At 45.9% G+C, this 20,671-nt stretch overlaps 1 protein-coding gene across 2 annotated transcripts in view; it reads left to right on the forward strand.

The window, feature by feature from the left end:
* Positions 1–20,143, forward strand: part of ptp4a2b (protein tyrosine phosphatase 4A2b) — a 30,456-nt gene extending 10,313 nt beyond the window's left edge. For both annotated transcript variants that reach the window (XM_076301157.1, XM_076301158.1), the window contains exons 2-7: positions 10,049–10,461; positions 11,021–11,129; positions 11,228–11,320; positions 15,964–16,094; positions 17,697–17,771; positions 18,536–20,143. In XM_076301157.1, coding sequence (XP_076157272.1) covers positions 10,457–10,461; positions 11,021–11,129; positions 11,228–11,320; positions 15,964–16,094; positions 17,697–17,771; positions 18,536–18,647 — 525 coding nt within the window. In that variant the 5' untranslated portion in view covers positions 10,049–10,456 and the 3' untranslated portion in view covers positions 18,648–20,143. The remainder of the gene's footprint in view (positions 1–10,048; positions 10,462–11,020; positions 11,130–11,227; positions 11,321–15,963; positions 16,095–17,696; positions 17,772–18,535) is intronic.
* The last annotated feature ends 528 nt before the right edge of the window (positions 20,144–20,671 follow it).

Raw genomic sequence — 20,671 nt, forward strand, 5'->3', positions numbered from 1 at the left:
CAGAGAGTGAGAGTGGACTGGCCTCCATGGCCTTTCTGTTGCTATGGCGATGACCCTGTATCCATGGAGGATGCTCGAGGCCAGCCATGTTAGAAGAATGCAACCAGGCGACCTCCGGAATGTGTGAGGTACAGGCATGCAGCGCCGCAGGTGGGGGTGTGTGTGTGTGTGAGTGAATCCCCCCACACACACACACACACACACACACACACACACACACACACACACACACACACACACACACACGCAGCGTGTGAGACTCATTTACGCACGGCAGAGTTTATTTTGGGGATTTGGACCAGGCCTGGCTGGCCACAGCCTGAAGCGGTCTGTTTTCTGTTCGGCCGCCGCTGGTTGGCTATGACCAGTACCCACCCTGCTGCCAACCCCCACAGTAGTGACCACGCTACACACACACACTACACTCATGCACACTCCTTTAACCTCGCTGACCTCTGTGCTGCCCGTCTGCTTGTCTGTTGGTTTTCACTCACACTGGGCTACCTCTATCTCAGTCACACCAGCGCTCCCCTATCACATAGCGCTGTTTGTGTGTGTGTGTGTGTGTGTGTGTGTTAGTGTATACTTCTCTAACATATTCTCTCTCTCTCTCTCACACACACACGTTCACACACGTTCACCTCCTCCCTTTCGAAGAAAGTCTTTTCACAGAATTGCGTTTCTCTTCTCATGTCTCCTGACTTCCCAGAATCCTCTGCCTATGCGGGCACACTGAGTTTAAAAAAAGAGAAAAGAGGCCTCTGGAACTCAGACTGATTAAAAGCCGAGAGAGAGAGAGAGAGAGAGAGAGTGGAGGGGGGGGGGGGGGGGGAGAGAGGCCGGGTGAGAGAGGCCGACACTGGGATACCCTTTGTAGAGTTAGTGATTAACTCAGAGATGGCATACATCAACAGCAGCGTACATATACACACACACACACACACACACACACACACACACCCCTTTGGGCCTCTGGGCTCTTAGTCCTCCAGGTCCCCCCGCACTGTTGAAGCTGCATTTTATAACAGCTAGGGCCACCCATTCTGGGAACCACTTACTTATCTCTGATTGGACAGGGCTCAAGTCTGCGCCACAGTTTTTTAACCTCTGTCTGTCTGTCTGTGTCTGTCTGTCGTCAGGATTATGCAAAATATAGCACGCAGATTTTTTTTGTGGAGGGGTTGGAACGAAGAACCTAATGAACCCACAGACTTTTCAGGCTACTGCATGCTAGCCTAGCGGAGCCCAGCTAGCGCCTCTGTGCCAGCTGCATGGGCTGTGGCATGGCGTTTATGTGCTTATTAACAGTTTCACACCAAAAGCCTTTAAGCTCACAGTAAGGCTCCACTCTCTTGTGTTCAAACGCCAACGCAAGTGAATATGCGATGTGGGTTTGCGTGTTGGGAATGTGTCGCCTGCTTGCACAATCAACTTCAGGTTTAGTGAACTTTAACCCAGCTGAGAATTTATGTCAGGCAATAGATACACCCACAGACTGATAAAGAAGACTGATGGAAACTATCCATAGCGGATTGATGGGAAATGGAAGCAGGAGGTGTGTGTGTGTAAATCCAAGGAGGGAGTGGTGAAGGTGTGCTTGGATGCCTGTTGAGGAGGAATGCGCCTGACACGCACATAAACAGCCAGGAATACTCTCTCTCGCTCGCTCGTCTTCAGGTGGCATTAGGAGATGTCCCAGCTTGTCCTGTTTTTGAGACTTTCACAAACACTCATGGAGAAAACAGGTGTGTGTGTGTGTTTGTATGTGTGAGGGAGATAAGGACGAATGAATGAGACTTCTTGCAATGTTTGCTCAGCACTTAGTGTTTCTAAGAGACTTGAGCAGCTGGTGTTATCTGCCCACAGGTGTGTGTACACGTATACTGTTGCTGTGTTTCTCTCGTGTGACCTCTGTGTTAGAGGCGTAACCGTGGCAGCTAGACACCTGATGAATGGATCCTTCTTGGAACCTGACAGTTGATGTCATGGCAAGACCTGACACACACACACACACACCGCAAGCATAGACCAGTAATCACCTGCAGTTGCTGAAGACCATATGCCATAATGCCCAGTGGGAATTAGGGGTGAACAATTTTGGAAAAAAATCTAATTGCGATTTTTCTCACCAATATTGCAATTGCGATGCGATATGCGATTATTTTTAAGCTCTTTATCTTCTGTCTTATTCCACAAAGACAAGCAATATAGTATGACCAACACAAAATTAGATAAGTTAAACATAAACTGTTCTTTCCTGGAGCCCAGGCCTATGTTATGATTGCATTAGGTCATTGAATAAGATTGATGAATGAAATATTTTTTATTTAACGATTTTAATCACATTAGTAGACCTATATTTGTTGTACTTCCAGCCTTGTAAACATTTAATGATTATTATACGTTTCTATTTTATGTAGATATGATCTTCTTTCGTTAGTTAACAGTTAGGTCTACATGCAGTGGCACTGACACGGCTTCTCCTTGTCCTGTGCTCTCCGCACGCACTCACACACACACACACACACACACACACAACCGCTCCTCTCCTCTGTTGGCTACTTGCACGTGAATCGGAACAGACTACTGTAGATTGTTGCAATACGCATGCATGCAAATCAACTAGTTTGTTTATATCACAACAAAGCCAATCGCGGAGACAAAACTCTTTAAACAGGCAAAGTTAGCAGCAGTTAACCGCATGTATGTAGCCTAGAGCCTTAGCAGGTAAGCTAATGTTGGAACAGCTGGGTTTATGGTGGTTGTGTCAACTACTTGCGGATAACATTATGCATCAATTCATTACCTGTGAGATGAAATGTTTGCACAGCCAACCCCCTTGGATATCGCAAATGACGTCACATATTACGAAGCGTAATCGCAGCCTTTGCGGTTTGAAAATCGTGTTTCATCATATCGCGATATTATCGCAAATGCAATAAATCGTTCAGCCCTAGTGGGAATATCCTCTATTTTAACTAATTTAAAGTGAATATGTACAACACACACACATGCCCTCACACACATAAAGAAAGCACTTGAGAGCAGGTGTCATGATGACCTCACTACACGTGAACCATAGCTAAAAGACTTCAGACTGTGGAAACACACACAAACACCCACACACACACAGAGACACTCCCCTCTTATCTCTGACCTCCCCTTGCCCCCACCCACTGTGTGTGTGTGTGTGTGTGTGTGTGTGTGTGTGTGTGTGTGTGTGTGTTGGTCACTCCACTCCACATACATGTGGCATGAAAGGTGACACTTGGTGTTGAATGAACTGAGGCCACGTCTACACGAAACCGGGTGAATTTTCTCTTACCGCTTTCACACCTTCAATGATCGCGGTAAAGAAAAAACTTGCGTGCACATACAGAGGTGCTGTAGTGCACATGCCAGACCAGTGGATGGCGCCGTGACTCGTGCAGAGGCTTCACATTTCATTTGCTTTAACAAACTGCTTTTCAATGCAACACCAAAGAACTTTTCCTCTGTCGCACGCACGGTATTTGTTTATCCAGCACCGGCTTTGCAAATAACAATGTCCACAAACACGGTAGAGTATGTTGCATGATTTATGAAAGTACGATGTATTGCGACATCAAACGCAAGTCAAATTTGTAGTTTCTCAGTATGTCTCATTCCATCGAACTACAGATCCGCTACCCGATCTGGCAAACTTACATAGTGCGGTTATAGCCGATAGAGGGCTGCGAAGCGAATGCAGAAGTGTCGTTCACCCTGTTACAAGTACTCAACAAGTTGAACGATTTTGGAAACATTATTTTAAGGTACAAAAAACTCTTTGGTGTTGCTTTAAATCAACGCTAAGAAGCGTTGTGAAGACGGCCCCTAACACACACACACACACACAGAGTAAGTCACTACCTTGGGTACATACCCAGATGGAAACATAAACGTTTGTGGTAATGAAAGAATCTCTTTCACGGTAAAAGGTCATCCTATTCAGAGAGATCATGAGTAGATCATGTGCAGATATTGGTGGGCATACCTTACACACACACACACACAGTGCAACACAAAGCCAGTTTCTAAGGTGCCCTTAAAATGTAGGCTGAAGGCTGAAAGATGTGTGTGTGTGTGTGTGTGTGTGTGTGTGTGTGTGTGTGTGTGTGTGTGTGTGTGTGTGTGTGTGTGTGTGTGTGTGTGTGTGTGTGTGTGTGTGTGTGTGTGTGTGTGTGTGTGTGTGTGTGTGTGTGTTTGCGTGTTTTTAAGATGGCTGTAGGTGGAGCAGATTCTTGAGTTCTATAAATGTGTGGGTGGGTGTTTGTCATGCTAGAAGGGTGCGGTGTTTACTGCAGGCTCAAGGAGAACCTATAGGGGAAGTTCGTGTGTGTGTGTGTGTGTGTGTGTGTGTGTGTGTGTGTGTGTGTGTGTGTGTGTGTGTGTGTGTGTGTGTGTGTGTGTGTGTGTGTGTGTGTGTGTGTGTGTGTGTGTGTGTGTGTGTGTGTGTGTGTGTGTGTGTGTGTGTGTGTGTGTGTGTGTGTGTGTTTAATGCTGTCTGTGAATTGAGAGAACAAGTTGTGGGTTAATGTGCCAGTAAATGTGTCATGCACACAGTATTGTTTGTCAATAGTGTGTGTGTGTGTGTTGTATAATTCTTGTGGGTGCGAGAGCACCAAAGTAGGTTAATAGGTGGAGTCTGTAGTCACGGGTGCCTGTCGTCTCGTCAGTGTGTGTGTGCGCGTAAATGCCAGTGTTTCTGTGTGTGCGTGCGTAAATGCCTGTGTTTCAGTGTGTGTGTGCGTGCGTAAATGCCTGTGTTTCAGTGTGTGTGCGTAAATGCTTGCGTTGGGTGGAGAAAGTGGGTGGCTTGCTTCAGCCTTATCTGGTTCACCCTGACCCAGAGAGGGAACGCTGGAAGGAGAGAAAGAAAGAGAGGAGTAAGTGAAGGGAAAAGTGACTGGTGGATGGATGGAGAGGGTGCAGAGAGAAGGATGGAATAAAGAGAGAGGGAGGAGGGAGAGAGGAAGAGAAACGGAGAGAATCCTTCAGGCCTGTTTGCCCAGGATCTGTTCCAGTGAGAGGGCTGTGCAGTGTTATGGCTGAAAATGGCACAATGGACAACAATATACAATAATATACATCATGGTTTTTTTTTTTTTTTCTTCCTTAAAATTTCAAAGGAAATGGTTCTATTTGTGGTGGCATGTTTACAGAATCAACTTGAATGCAACAGTTTTTAACAAATTAGCGCAGCATGGTTATGATGCTAACCAGATTTAAGCACAATTTAGTACAACCTGGAAAAATCATTGTGTGGTGGTCAATGTTGATATTGTGGTGGGCCGCCACAAATAAGTCAATGTATGGGAAACACTGGTTCTGAAGAGGGAAAGCAAGATTATTAGTGTAAACAGCTAAGGACAGGGCCTGTGTCCCATTGCTCAGAGCTATCTGAAGCATGTTGATTTGATTGATGATGCATTTACTGGTATGCTGAGAATCCATCCGGTTTTTGTTTTTTCTTTGGTTTTTTTTCCTTAAATCTTGAATGTGCTTCTGAAGGGGAAAAGCCCAGTTGCGGCACCTGCATGCTCATTACTGCAGTCTAAGCACACCGGGGACATAGTTCACATTTCACAGAGCTATCTGAAGTGTGTTGATTTGATTTGATGATTCATTTACCCCTTTGGCCGTATTGTGAGAATCCATCCTTCAGGCTGGGGTGGTGGGGGGGGGGGGTTGTTATGGTGGCTCATTGGCTCATTAGCTGTCCTGTCATTCAAGGTCAAAGACTGTGCATTGACCTGTTAATCCTGTCAAGGAAGAAAACACCTCATTTGAGTTCCAGTTATCTTTATGAGTGTGCTTTTAATTTCCTACACACACACACACACACACACACACACACACACACACACACACACACACACACACACACACACACACACACACACACACTTCCTCATAGGTGCTGATAACAGGCCTGTAATCCTATCACACGGATGCTGAAAGGTACTTCCCCTTTCTCACTGCAGATGGCCTTCCTCTTCGTCAGGTGACCTGCCCTCACCCTGCTCTGAGCCGCTGTTCCTGTAGCCGGACACACACACACACACACACACACACACACACACTTGCAAATAGACAGTGTAAGGGAGATGTGGTAATGTGGTAGCAGCTTGAAGAGTGTGTGTGTCAGTCAGACAGAGTATGTGTGTCAGTTGAAACGTGTGTGTGTGTGTGTGCGTGCGTGCACGAAAGTGTATACAAAAGAAGGTACTTGCGTGTCTGTGAGATAAAGGGAGCAAGCAATGCTAACCTGTTTCTATGTGACCTCCTGAATCGTGTGTGTGTGTGTGTGTGTGTGTTCCCTTCCCACATGCTTTTCTCTGATCCAAGCACTATCAACCCGATTAGGAGCGCAGAGTACCAGTTGGAGATATGAGAAACGTGAGTGAGGGAGAGGGAAAGATGGAACTGTGCTTGTGTTATCTGTGTGTGTGAGAGAGACGAAAGTTTGTGACCCATCACCCAGTCTACATCACGCCCACTCCCTCTGCACAGCTGGTCTTCTGTGACTGTGTGTGTGTGCGCGCACACGTACACACTCATCTTGCGAAGAGTTCAGTGAAGGTGCAAAGTTTCTTTGCATTGAGTTCTAGTGAGTTTTGTTTTTTCATCCATCCCTGGTGGAGTGAAATGGATGAATGCCCAGGCCCCTGCTCTTTAGGTGTGTGTGTGTGTGTGTGTGTGTGTGTGTGTGTGTGTGTGTGTGTAGTGTGTGTGTGTGTGTGTGTGAACCAGGAATCACCTCTTGAAGCAAAGTTAACAGGCGTTCTGAATTCGCAACAAAGGTTCTCAGAGGAGGGACGATCTAGCTATCTAGCTTTTTAAAGGTCACTACTGCGGCGGAATAAGAATACTTGCTTTTAGTGAAAAGTGCATGAGCTTACACTCCACCGTGTGGAAGACACACACACACACACACACACACACGCACACATTCCTTGGAGTGCTTATCAGGACAGCTACTGAGGGCTATGTTAACCTTCTCTTCGCTAAAAGAACCTTAGAGACTCCTTTGCAGACAGGGTTCCAGGTCTGGATAAGTATGGAAAAAAGAAACGAGGGTATGGAGAAATATTTGTGTTTCCAGACTATTGCATTTGCAGTACTAATCACTTCACTCAGGTCATAATGAACCATTCCTACTGTTGTGTAGCTTAACTGTCAGTCCCCATCGTCAAGATACAACTATGATACAACTAAGATGCAACTAAAAATGACCCAGCTAAATGGACGAATATTAAGTGTCATTTTTTAATTCACTTCAGTTGTCCATACGTTTGTTTTCACCGAGTTATCCCAAACCAGAAGTGGCCGCAATTTTCGAGAATATGGTCAGAAAAATCTACCAAGAATTTTGGAAATTTGAGTATGGAAAAAGTATGGAATTTTGAAATGCAAAATGTGTAGGAGCCCTGGGAGAATAAATCAGTGTGTGTGTGTATTTGAGAGAGTAAAAGTGTGTGTGTGTATTTGAGAGAGTAAGAGTGTGTGTGTGTATTTGAGAGAGTAAAAGTGTGTGTGTGTGTTTGAGAGAGTAAAAGTGTGTGTGTGTGTTTGAGAGAGTAAAAGTGTGTGTGTGTGTTTGAGAGAGTAAAAGTGTGTGTGTGTGTTTGAGAGAGTAAAAGTGTGTGTGTGTGTTTGAGAGAGTAAAAGTGTGTGTGTGTGTTTGAGAGAGTAAAAGTGTGTGTGTGTGTTTGAGAGAATAAATCAGTGTGTGTGTGTATTTGAGAGAGTAAAAGTGTGTGTGTGTATTTGAGAGAGTAAAAGTGTGTGTGTGTTAAGGAAAGAGGTGTCATCAGGTGCATTAGGGACTCGTTCACAGGGAATTAGATGGCATATGCGTGAGCGAGAGGAAAAATGTGTGTGTTGGGAAAAACGGTGTTATCAGGTGCATTAAGGTCTTGTTCACAGAGAATTAGACAGTGGTGTGGTGATAAGTGTAAGAGAGGAGATGGTGTGTGTGTGTGTGTGTGTGTGTTAAGTAGAGGGATGTCAGCAGGTGCTGTGATTCAGCCAGTGTCTTAGTGAGTCATCTATAATCTGCGTAATCTAAGTAATTTGCCCGGGCCGATCTCTTTGTGCTGCTGTGAACCGTGTTCCTAGGGAATTCCAAATGAGTGTGTGTGTGTGTGTTACATGTGTACGTGTGTGTGTCTGTGTTTGAGTCAGGAATCTTGGTATCAGTGAATGTTCTGTTATGAATGTGTCAGCTGTAATGAATCTACATATGTTATGCACTTTAAATGCAGACACGTTGAAGTTGTGTGTGTGTGTGTGTGTGTGTGTGTGTGAGAGAGAGTGAGCGAGAGACAAAAATAGCTTTATGGTTCTCCTCCTGTATGGCCTGTTTTGTGGGAGCCTGAAAGTTTTCAGCAGCTAAAAACGGTGTGTTGTCGCCACGTGAGCTTGGGACTGGCAGGACTGCATTCTTATTCCTTGTGCTCTATAATTTGGCATGACACACACACACACACACACACACACACACACACACACACACACACACACACACACACACACACACACACACACACACACACACACACACACACACACACACACACTCCCTCTGCTACTGTTGGTTGATTAGTTTTCTTGGAAAACGAGTGATTGTTGATGTCTTGGACAACTGTAGAGCTGTTTTCTGTGGGATCTTATCAGGTGTGTGTGTGTGTGTGTGTGTGTGTGTGTGTGTGTGTGTGTGTGTGTGTGTGTGTGTGTGTGTGTGTGTGTGTGTGTGTGTGTGTGTGTGTGTGTGTGTGTGTGTGTGTGTGTGTGTGTGTGTGTGTGTGTGTGTGTGTGTGTGTGTGTGTGTGTGTGTGTGTGTGTGTGTGTAAGAGAGTGTGAGTGCATGGGAGATAATGATGGACTGGGACTTAAGTGTGATGTCTCAGTGCTGTCTGTCATGGACGCCTCAGAGCTGTGGCGGTTGACTGAGTCATGCAGCCCAAGATGGCTGGGTTACTTTGAAGTGTGTGTGTGTCTGCGCTCAGGTAGTGCTTGGCACGTAAAGAGGGGCCCCGTGGGAGTGTGTGTGTGCGCCTGCCTTTGAAGCGCCGCTTGCCCCCTAATCTTCACCTTGTGACTGTCCTAAACAGGGCCCAAAGTGGACACACACACACACACACACACACACACACACACGCACACGCGGACACTGCATGGCAAAACATGTATACGGTCACTGCCCAGTGTGCTGACACACACACACGGACACTGCATGGCAGAACATGTACGGTGTGTGTTTGGATTTAGTAGCATGGCTGTTTTTTCTGTCATTCTATCACCCCTGCCCTAGTGGCTATGGGGCAATAGTGGAGGGCTGTAGGCCTAGTCACCATGACCAGGGTTTAAATCTGAGATGGGCGAGACAGCAGTGTGTGTGTGTGTGTGTGTGTGTGTGCTGTAGCCTCTTCTTCCACGGGTTGAAAATGAAAAGATATGTGATTGATGCCTCCACTCTGTGGGCTGGTCTGACATGGGAGACAAGAGTTGAAGATAAAAAGCACTAGGATTAACACACACACACACACACACACACACAGCCCTGGGCCCCATTGGGGAGATCTGACGCCTGGGAGAGAGTAAGCATTCTGTCGGCTCGTCCGTTTGAAGTGCGCCTTACTGTATGGAACCTTTGTGTGTGTGTGTGTGTGTGTGTGTCTGGTTCTGAATGAAGGGCGTTGTTGTCTAGGCCACACACAGGTAGAAGTGCCAGAGACATGAAAGGGCTAAAAGCGAGAGCTGCTCTGTCAATGTGAACTGTTCCTTCCTGCCTGTTGTGAGAAACCCAGACCATTACAGGACTTGACTTGTTCATTTGTTTGTTTTTATTTCATTACACTTCTGTTCATGTTTTATATGATGGGAAATGTGCCTAGTTTAGTATAATTCAGTTTATTTGAGACCTCCATATTGGTCAAACCCATCTCTCTCCCTCCATCTCTCTCTCCCTCCATCTCTCTCTCCCTCCATCTCTCTCTCCCTCCATCTCTCCTTCTCTCCGCAGAGCTTCTGTGTTGAGTGGGGTTGCCCCTATATGGCGTTTGGGAGCGTGAGCGGAGACTTCTGCCAGGCACAGCACCTCGCCTTCGTGGACAAGTGAACCGAGAGCCCCCCGAAAGACTACGCTACCCACAAGCCCCCCTGACTGCACCGCCTGCCAACACACTGGGCCTTCCTCCTCACTGCCACCCCATCTCTCTCTCTCTCTCTCTTCCTCCCTCTCTCTCTGTCTCTCTCCTCGGTGGCCCGCTCCTCCACAGCCTTGACCTCGTCCGAACCCTGTGACCCCGCCCCCTCCTTCCAGAGTTCTCGAGCGCTCTGCACCGCACGGCTCTGCGCCAGACCCCCATCGGACGCTCGTCTGCTCCTGCAGTGATTTCTCGGACTAGCCTGTCTTCCTCACCGCTCCTGAATGGGGTAAAGCTCCATCACTCTCCTCGGATGCCTCAACTGTAGTCTCCCCTCACCTCCCTCCATTTTGTTTTATATATGTGTGTGTGTGTGTTTGTTTGTGTGTGATTTTTGTTGTGTTCTGTAGTCATTTTGTTCTCAGTTGGAACACTGTGGAGTAGCGTAGCCCTCATATATTTTATTTTGTAAGTTTTGTTTTTTTGTTTTTAAATGTGTGTCATCTACTTGCTGTGTGTGTGTGTCATGTTAAATCCCCTTTCTTGAGTTTGACCTAAGTGCCCCCCCACCCACACTGTTCTCTTGTGTTGGGTTTTCTGTAAATTATTATTTTATTGGAAAGTTCTCTCTGACTTCTGAGCCAAAACCCTCTGTAAAAGTCTGTGTTTTTTTGTTTTTGTTTTTAGTTTTTTTTAATCATTATTATCAGTTCTAAGTCAGTGCATTAAGTTTCAGAGCAGTTAAAGCAACTGTGTGTGTAGGGTCAGGACTGTGAAAGTGAAGAGTGTGTGTCTGTGCTGTAATTGTGAAAGTGAAGAGTGTGTATCTGTGCTGTAATTGTTTCAAGACGTCTGGCCAACATGAACCGCCCGGCAGCAGTAGAGATCTCCTACGATGGGATGAAATTCCTCATCACGCACAACCCCACCAACTCTACACTCAACAAGTTCACAGAGGTACACACACACACACCAACCCTATGTTTAACAACATTGTAGTGTGACTGTGATTGCCAATGTGTTTTGACCCTCTGTGTTTGCGTGTGCTGTTTTAGGAACTGAAGAAGTTTGAAGTGAAGACGCTGGTGAGAGTGTGTGATGCCACCTATGACAAAGCCCCTGTGGAGATGGCCGGAATCACGGTCCTGGTAAGAACCTATGCCTCTTCCTCCTCCTCTTCCTCCACCTCCTTCCACCTGTGCCTCTTCCTCCTCCTCCTCTTCCTCCACCTCCTTCCACCTATGCCTCTCCTCCTCCTCTTCCTCTTCCTACTCCTCCTCTTCCTCCACCTCCTTCCACCTATGCCTCTCCTCCTCCTCTTCCTCCTCCTCCTCCACCTCTTCTTCCTCATCTTCCTCCTCCTCCTTCCTCCTCTTCCTCCACCTCCTTCCTCCTCCATCTCTTCCTCCACCTCCTTTCTCCTCCTCCTCCACCTCCTCCTCTTCCTCCACCTCCTCTCCTCTGCCGACTGGCTGGTTCTCTCTATTCAGCATATTTTTTATTCAAGAATAATATATTATTAGAGATCCATTCACTCATCCCTTGCCTACCCAGACTGCCTCAAGAAACTGAAAGAGTGAGTTAGTAAACAAACAAGCAAACATGTTTGCGTTCTCTCTGTGTCTGAGTAGACGGAACCAATGCACCGTTTCGTTTTATTGGTTTGAAGACAACTGGCACCACCCACCACAGACTCGCTTGTAAGAAGCCACATTCAGACAGGCGTGCGTGCGTGCGTGCGTGCGTGCGTGCAACTCCCTACACCAGGGGTCTCAAACTCCCTATTCTGATTCTAAAGGAGAATATCTGCCTTTTGGAGATTATATTATGATCGATCGTCTATTGACAGTGATGGTCAAGGTGCGTCTGTGAATGGAGGTGCGTCTTTGCGTACGACGGTGTCCACTAAGCATACCATGCTTATTTTGACCCTTTGCCCAAAATAACTCGAGGTGGCAGTGGTAATCGTGATAGTGTCCGTAATGGACGTGGTACAGACAGCTCTGAAGAAAGTCACCCGCGATAGGAACTGATTTGACCAGGCTACTTTATTGTAGACCTATAATAACGGTTTGTGGAACAGGCTAGTAATAGTTTACTATTGTTACATCTTAGGCCTACTGTTTTCCTGTTAATTTGTTATTTGGGTAATATGACAAAAATAAAGTAAACCTGCTCAAATAGTTAAACATCCAGTATTTACTGAAAGGTGCATAATTTGAGGTGCCCCTTCATAAACTTTTGTTTATACTCAAAGATTTTTACATTTACAGTAGGACTTTATCTCTGACCACTTTCAAGCCATGGCCTTTTGAAATTTTGATATGCCAGGTTTAAATAAGTTATGAGAAGAGAATATTTTTATTTGGTGTGAAACACACACATACCTGTTTTTATGCTTTTTTGTTTCTTTTCATAATTTGTATTTATATTTATTTTCTCATTATTTTATAGCACAGGTGTCTAAAAATAGATAAAAAGACTTGCACTTTCTGTTTGCAGTTTTGTATTTGAAAATACAGTATTTGAAAAAAAAAAAACATTGCATTTTAGGAAATAGCCATTCTTTTTTGTATTATTCTTTAACACTGACGCGGCCCTCCAATCAGATAACGTTGGCAGAAGTGGCCCCCAGCTCATTTGAGTTTGAGACCCCTGCCCTTCACCCTTGAGCTGGTTAAGACCAGACTAAGTGGGGAGGAGGGAGCAAGCCGAGGATTCAGGTTTCTTTTCCCCCAGAGGCCCACACCTTTTCCTAGAAGTATTGGCACTGTGGATACACACACACACACACACACACACACACACACACACACACACACACACACACACACACAATGCAGTAGGGAGTCTGTCTCTATGAAGGCATTGCGTGCGTGAAAGCAACTCCCTACACCCTTGAGCTGGTTAAGACCAGACTAAGTGGGGAGGAGGGAGCAAGCCGAGGATTCAGGTTTTTTTTCACAGAGGCCCACACCTTTTCCTAGAAGTATTGGCACTGTGGACACACACACACACACACAATGCAGTAGGGAGTCCGTCTCTATGAAGGCATTGCACCCAGATGAATTGGGTTGGTCTGTGTGTATGTGTTCTTCTCCCTTATACTCTGTGTGTGTGTTTGTCGCCTTCCTTTGAAAGCTCCTCACTTTCATTGCTCAGTGTGTGTGTGTGTGTTGAACTCCCTTCACCCTTGAGCTGGTTAAGACCAGACTAAGTGGGGAGGAGGGAGCAAGCCAAGGATTCAGGTTTTTTTTCACAGAGGCCCACACCTTTTCCTAGAAGTATTGGCACTGTGGATACACACACACACACACACACTGATCACTGAAAGTGAGGAGCTTTCAAAGGAAGGCGACAAACACACACACAGAGTATAAGGGAGAAGAACACATACACACAGACCAACCCAATTCATCTGGGTGCAATGCCTTCATAGAGACAGACTCCCTACTGCATTGTGTGTGTGTGTTTGTTTTTGTTTGTTTGTGTGGGGAACAGACCATCTTGTGAGGTGGTGGTGTTCGTCCAAGCCGCGTGGGGCCCGGGAACGATTAGTGCTGAAACACTGGACCAGTTTCACAGGCTATCTCAACCCTCTGGAGGACACACACACACACACACACACACACACACACACAACCAGGCTCTGGGATCGTCCACGGAGCTCTTTTAATCCTGTGTGTCAACATCACAACAGGCACTCCACAGAGAAGGTGTGTGTGTGTGTCTGTGTGTGTGTGTGTGTGTGTGGCTCTGTCTGAGGAGGACACTGTCCTCACCTCTCCGCTTCAGAGAGGAATACTTCTTGTGGGACTGTGTGTGTGTGAGAAAAGGGGGATGAAAAGAGTGTGAGTGTGCCTGAGCCTTGTGGTTTTTGAGTGTGTGAGTGAAAGAGAACCTGTTCTAGCCGGCTGTGAGACAAGCTTAGCAGAACTCCAAGCCCTCCCACCTGCTGTGTGCACACACACAGTCTCTCTCTCTCTCTCTCTCTCTCTCTCTCTCTCTCTCTCTCTCTCTCTCTCTCTCTCTCTCTCTCTCTCTCTCTCTCTCTCTCTCTCTCTCTCTCTCTCTCTCTCTCTCTCTCTCTCTCTCTCTCTCTCTCTCTCTCTCTCTCTCTCAGACTCTCTCACCTACTCCGCACACACACTCAAGACACACACACACGAAGCATATTCTCTGGTGCCAGCCTCACACGTCTATGTGGGCTCGATGGCAGCTCTGGTAGTGGAGCTGGTCCAAGCTTTTGTAACGTCAGGACATGTCGCCCCAACTCTACACACAAATCTAAAAGTAGGGCAGGTCTTAATTATACACACAATCCACCATTGTCGTTTCTTACCGCACTGGTGACCCACAATGTGTGACTTAAACTGTGTGCCGCCACTGAGTTGGATATTATTGTAACAGCATATCAGATAACGCATATGTTGTCATTGTTTAACATTTTAGTACCAGACTTGCTTTAGAGAAAAGCTGCTCAGCTCTCCTATCAACTGAGTGCAGCAAACTGTAAAATGTTACCATAGCATAACTTAGTGAGTTTATGAAAACATTTTACTCGTCTAAAATCTCTTCTGTGTGACATGAGCATATATATATATATATATATATATAATAATAAAAAAATATAATGTGGCATGTGGCACTGGGTGATCTCAGGGGAATCGGTACTCTATAGTACCAATGTAATTTGATTGGTCCAATTAAAAAAGGTACTGTTCAGTAGCCTACCCTAGTCTACCCAAAAGCATACTCGCTAACTAAGTTAGCAACTTTGTTGGTTGCAATGCAATTTCCCATTGCCAACCAAATAAGTTGCTAACAGGTGCTTTTGGGCTATTTGTTTGTTTGCCTGCCTGTCTGTCTGTCTGGTTGGTGCTGGTGTGTGTGTTCTCCGCAGAGAGAGAACATTAGCCCTGTGAGTCATGCCTCCTGAACCTGATAGCCCTTTTTCTTTCACACCTCCTCCCCTCCTGGCATGCTGATCTCTCCATCTTAGTCCACCCATCCCTCTCTCTCTCTCCATCTTAGTCCACCCATCCCTCTCTCTTTCTCTCTATCTTGCTTTCGCACTTTCCTCTATTCTTCCTCTGTCTCTTTCATACACACTCCCACTCTTAGTAACTCTTTGTCTCTTTTTCTCTGCCTCTTTCTTATACTTTCTCTCACATACTCTCTCTCTCTATCTCTCTCTCTCTCTCTCTCTCTCTCTCTCTCTCTCTCTCTCTCTCTCTCTCTCTCTCTCTTTCTCTCTCTTTTTTTCACATTCTCTCTCTCTCTCTCTCTCTCTCTCTCCTCTTCTTGGATTTCCTTATTGTATTCCCCTCATTCCCTATGTCTCAGTCAACCCTCTCTTCTCAGCTGCAGGAGGGGAGAACACAGACATACACACGCCACACACACACACGCCACACACAACACACACACACACACACCTACAGGAGGGGCTGCGAGAGCGTGTGTGTGTGTGTTGGGTAGAGTGTAGAGGTCAGTTGTCACATGGTTTGCAGTGGCCCACTTTACTCCTGCTCTCCGTGAGAACTCTGCGCTCTCATCTCCCATGCTGCTCTCTGGGTGTGTTGCCTGTAACCATAGACCGTGCGGATAAGGCCCTGTGGACACACACTATATCACACTGATCTCAAACGCCTGTGAAAACAGATCAGACCTGCTCACACACACATCGCCTCTTGTCCCTCTTAGCCTCATTCCTGCCACAGCACAACTCTTACTCAAATACCTCAGTCAGTCTGATCCCTTTTGTTTTGTCCCCTTGGGCTTTCCATAGGACTGGCCCTTTGATGATGGAGCCCCTCCCCCCACCCAGATTGTAGATGATTGGCTGAACCTGTTGAAGACCAAGTTCAGGGAGGAACCTGGGTGCTGCATCGCAGTCCACTGCGTGGCCGGACTGGGCAGGTGAGTCGCCTCACAGGTGCCTTCAGATCTAGAGACGTGCGTTACACCAGTGGTTCTTAAACTGGGGGTCGCCAGAAGTTTTGGAGCGGTCGCGAAATGATTAGCAGTCTGAATTAAAGACCTTTTTCTAAAGGTTTTTAGTCAAAGGCTGCCATTGACATAATGCCTTTGGTGTTGACATAGCCTACCTATGAGAGAAGACATTTTCCGCATTTGCCTACAATGCCCATCTCGCAACATTTCAAAATCAAATTCCACCGATTATAGAGAAGGGGGTCGCGAGACTTGGCCCATGTTTTTTGGGGGGTCGCCAGACAAAAAGTTTAAGAACCACTGCGTTACACCACCAATATGTACACTTTGACAGAGACATGTGCCCGCTGCGCAAGTTCCATTAAAATGTTGGGGCCTTCCTAATGAACCGGCCTTCCTGATGTTGGGTCCTTCCTGATGTTGGGTCCTTCCTAATAAACGGGCCTTCCTAATGTTCGGAGATCCAATAATGTTGTAGCCTATAATAAGACGGTTGAAGCAGAGCAAACGATTGACATTGCTCTATCTTGGTCAGTAATTAAGGATCTTTGCGATACTGACCGCTGCAAACATATAATGACCCTGGCAACAGGTTTTTAACTATGAACGTCTTTCATATCATGCCGTGAACAGTTCGTTCGCTGTCGCAGTGGAACTTCATTGAAAGTGCAAGTCAGCAAGCAATACGTTTCTATGCAACATCTGAAACTTTCAACTTCTATGTGTGGCGGTCTATTTGGTGTTTTTTAGCAGACGCATGAAATGGTGTCCACTTTAGGTTACGCTTCACTCTGCACGTATAACTACTGTAGATTACACACAAACAGGTGTGTGTGTGTGATCACACGTGGTTTCGTCAGATGCTCATCTGCAATGTAAATTCTGCACACACAGAGAGTGAGATATTGAGATCTGGCCTTGCAGGCAATTGAGGCAGAAGTGTTTTAAAGAAGCCAGCAGTTTGGCTGAGTGTGTGTGTGTGTGTGTGTGTGTGGGCGGGCCTTCACAGCTGTGACAATTGCGCCGCCACACTTTTGTGGAGTGGGTGTGTGAGCGAGAAAATTTGTCACCAGCCTCTCTCTGAAATGTGCAAAGCAGTTCCACTTTTGCACACGTAGTTCTCACACATACACAGCACCACTGCCAACCTCGCTCACACACACGCAGTGCACGGCACCCCGGTTAACCTCACTTGCAGTCAAATAAGCTTTTCAGAAGCTTTACATCTCAAAAGTAGGAAGTACAGCTTTCAAAACGACACAGCTGCATCTGACGCATCAGCGCCGGCCTCTCATTCGAGTACTGAACTCCCTGACCCCGGGGGAAGGGACAGGAACCAAGAGGAGTGGAGCACTTTTGTTGGCTTGGTCTCAAGTTCTGGTTCTTAGGGGTCACCGTCCCTCCCTCTTGCCGGTCCTATGAGATCTGTGCAGAAATGAAATGTTTCCTCCCCTCCTCTCCGTTATGAATCAGGAGGTGGTGAGGCTGTGGCTTGAAGGTTGATATCTCTCTCTCTCTCTCCCTCCTTCCCTCTCTCTTTCTTTCTCTCTCCCTCCCTCTCTCTCTCAGAGCTCCCGTGCTGGTGGCCTTAGCCTTAATTGAGTGTGGGATGAAGTACGAGGATGCTGTCCAGTTCATAAGGCAGTAAGTATCTCCGACTAATAGCCATCAGTTTCAGTTCATAAGACAGGAAGTATCTCCGACTAGTTGCTGAAAGTTTATCAATTCATAAGACAGGAAGTATCTGCGACTAGTTGCTGAAAGTTTATCAATTCATAAGACAGGAAGTATCTGCGACTAGTTGCTGAAAGTTTATCAATTCATAAGACAGGAAGTATCTGCGACTAGTTGCTGAAAGTTTATCAATTCATAAGACAGGAAGTATCTGCGACTAGTTGCTGAAAGTTTATCAATTCATAAGACAGGAAGTATCTCCGACTAGTTGCTGAAAGTTTATCAATTCATAAGACAGGAAGTATCTCCGACTAGTTGACTAAAGACTGTATCTCAGCCACGTTCAGAGGACTGTAAGTAGCTCTCCGTCCTTTTTCTCATGTAAGTGTCTGGTAGTCCAGTTCTTAAAACAGGAATAGCCTCTCTTAGTTTAGTTCAGAAGAACTACAGAAGTAGTTTTGTTGGTGCAGTTTACAAGATGAAAATTGTGTTATTGGTAACTAGGAGAACAGAAGGACTGCCTTTCATTTAACAACTGTAGTTTTATAAGAACACTATTGAAACGCAGCACAGGGCTGCCCATGTGCACAAATGACTCTTTCCATCACACATACAAAAGATGTCCAGCATTTTTCCTCTCTCTCTCTCTCTCCCCTAACTAACTTCTCCCTCTCTTTCTCTATCTATCTCTCTCTCTCTCCCTCCCTCCCTCCCTCTCTATCTCCCCTAACTAGGAAGAGACGTGGAGCATTCAACTCCAAGCAGCTTCTTTACCTGGAGAAGTACCGGCCCAAGATGCGCCTGCGCTTCAAGGACTCCAACGGCCACAACTGCTGCATCCAGTAGACCGCCGCCGGAGCGTTCCGCGCCCAGCACCATACCTTTTTTTAGCAAGCAGAAGACGACGACGACAAAGAAGAAGAAGAAGAAACCAAACTCGAACCGATACAAACAAAAAAAGAAAAACAAAATATTTGCTATGTAGGGACAGAAGCCGAGCGGGGGTCAGCAAAGCGTAAATGTTGTGGTGATTGTGTTTGTCTTGATACTGGACTGCGAGGAGCGGTTAACGGAGGACAGGACTGTGTGCAGGACATAGGCCTGTACAACACACCAGCTGTATGATTTCAGAGCTAGAGGTCAAAGCACACCGATTAGGCCCACCTCCTGGTTACCTGTGTACCAATCACGGGCTTAGAATCTCACTTCCTGTTGGCCTGTGAGCCAATCGCAGGCTAAAATCCCTCCTGATCTTTTTTTTTCCTTCTATACCCCCACAGACCACCCACCCTTTCCCCTGATCTAATCATGGGATAACCTTTTTTATTTTTGTTTTTTATTCTACATGAAAAATGTTGTTTAAATGAACCAGTGGTAATAGAGATTTATACATGTGAAATTGTAATGATATTAATGATTTTTATTAATAACATTATTGGTATGATTATTCATGGGCCAGACTTATGTACTTAAATTTTTGTTTTGAAGCCTCCTTACACAAACTCAAGTTGTTTTGGTCAAAGTGACTGTAGGATGGGCATGGGTGTTATTGCACAAAAACAAAGAAACTGAACAGGTTCCATTCAAATGCAGTAACTTTCTCTCTTTCTCTCTCTCTCTCTCTCTCTCTCTCTCTCTCACCCCCCACCCCCCCCCCCCCTCTTCTGGGAATTTCCCTCTGTAATTTTGGGCGGTTTCGGATGGGCTTGACATATGTCCTCTGTATTTATTCTGTTTAATTAATCTCTGCCTGGAGTTGGGTAGGGGCCAGAGACCCTTCACACTCGAAGACACACATTCGCGCGCACACACACACACACACACACACACACTGACTTGTCTGTTATCTCTTCTTTTAAACAACCATGTTTTCAGTTTTGTTTTCTGAATTTCTGGGGAGTGCAATATTCAGTCCAGCTTAAAGAAGGCAGGCCTCACCCCTGGGACCGTCCTACACACACACACACACACACACACACACACACACACACACACTCACTCTCTCTCTCTCAGACAAACACACAGGGACTTACACGTGCACACACACACCAATGAAAATCGCACAGGAGGAGGCTTGGTTGGTTAAGGTACTTGCTCACTTATCATGGCTGTTCACTCCTGTTTTAATAAGGTAATCGTCAACCCACACACACACACACACACACACACACACAGTCTCACTGTGACCCTACTGTTTAGCCCACAGTCACTGAAGGAAGGTTGCTGCAGCCATGCCGTGTGTAAGGGGTGATCTGTTCAAGATTTATTTTGTATAATTTCCTCCGAACCTTTACCCCCTTACTTTGTCTTGGTTTTAAAATAAATGAATATAAACTGTTCAAGCTTGAGTCTGTTATTCAGTAAATCGACTGACTTTTGACTGTTTGTGTGTGTGTGTGTGTGCATGTTGAAGCCTACATGCAGATGTCATAAATGTTTCTATTAGATTCAACTTTGTCATTGTGCAGAGTACAAGCACAAAGGCAACTAAATACAGTATCTGGTGTAATATAAAGGTGCAGACCTGCCAGTACTACAAGAGAATATAGAACACAGTAACCAGGATACACAGAGCCCTTTAATATTTTAATAAATGTAGTGTAATCCAGTGTCTAACCCATTGATCATGATCGCCCCCTACTGTGCTTTATTCCGCAGTGCAACCATTCACTTCTCTATTGACAATATTGTTTGTAAGTTGTAACTTTGCATTTGCCTCGCAGCTTTGAGTAAAGTCCTTATCCCGAGAGCTGTAAGCCTATCTCGATTGAGCAGTTGGCCTGTGTTGGCCAGCCTAACCCTTTTAGTAAACATTCTGACACGAAGGCTTCGGGGTACAGCGGAAATTATTCACCCATGTCTGTTCTGGT

The sequence above is a fragment of the Alosa pseudoharengus genome, unplaced genomic scaffold (genome assembly GCF_046254945.1).
Source record: "Alosa pseudoharengus isolate Yale_2024_CS ecotype anadromous, Long Island Sound unplaced genomic scaffold, YU_APseudo_1.1 YU_APseudo_1.1_scf_23, whole genome shotgun sequence".
In the NCBI taxonomy this organism is placed as follows: Eukaryota; Metazoa; Chordata; class Actinopteri; order Clupeiformes; family Clupeidae; genus Alosa; species Alosa pseudoharengus.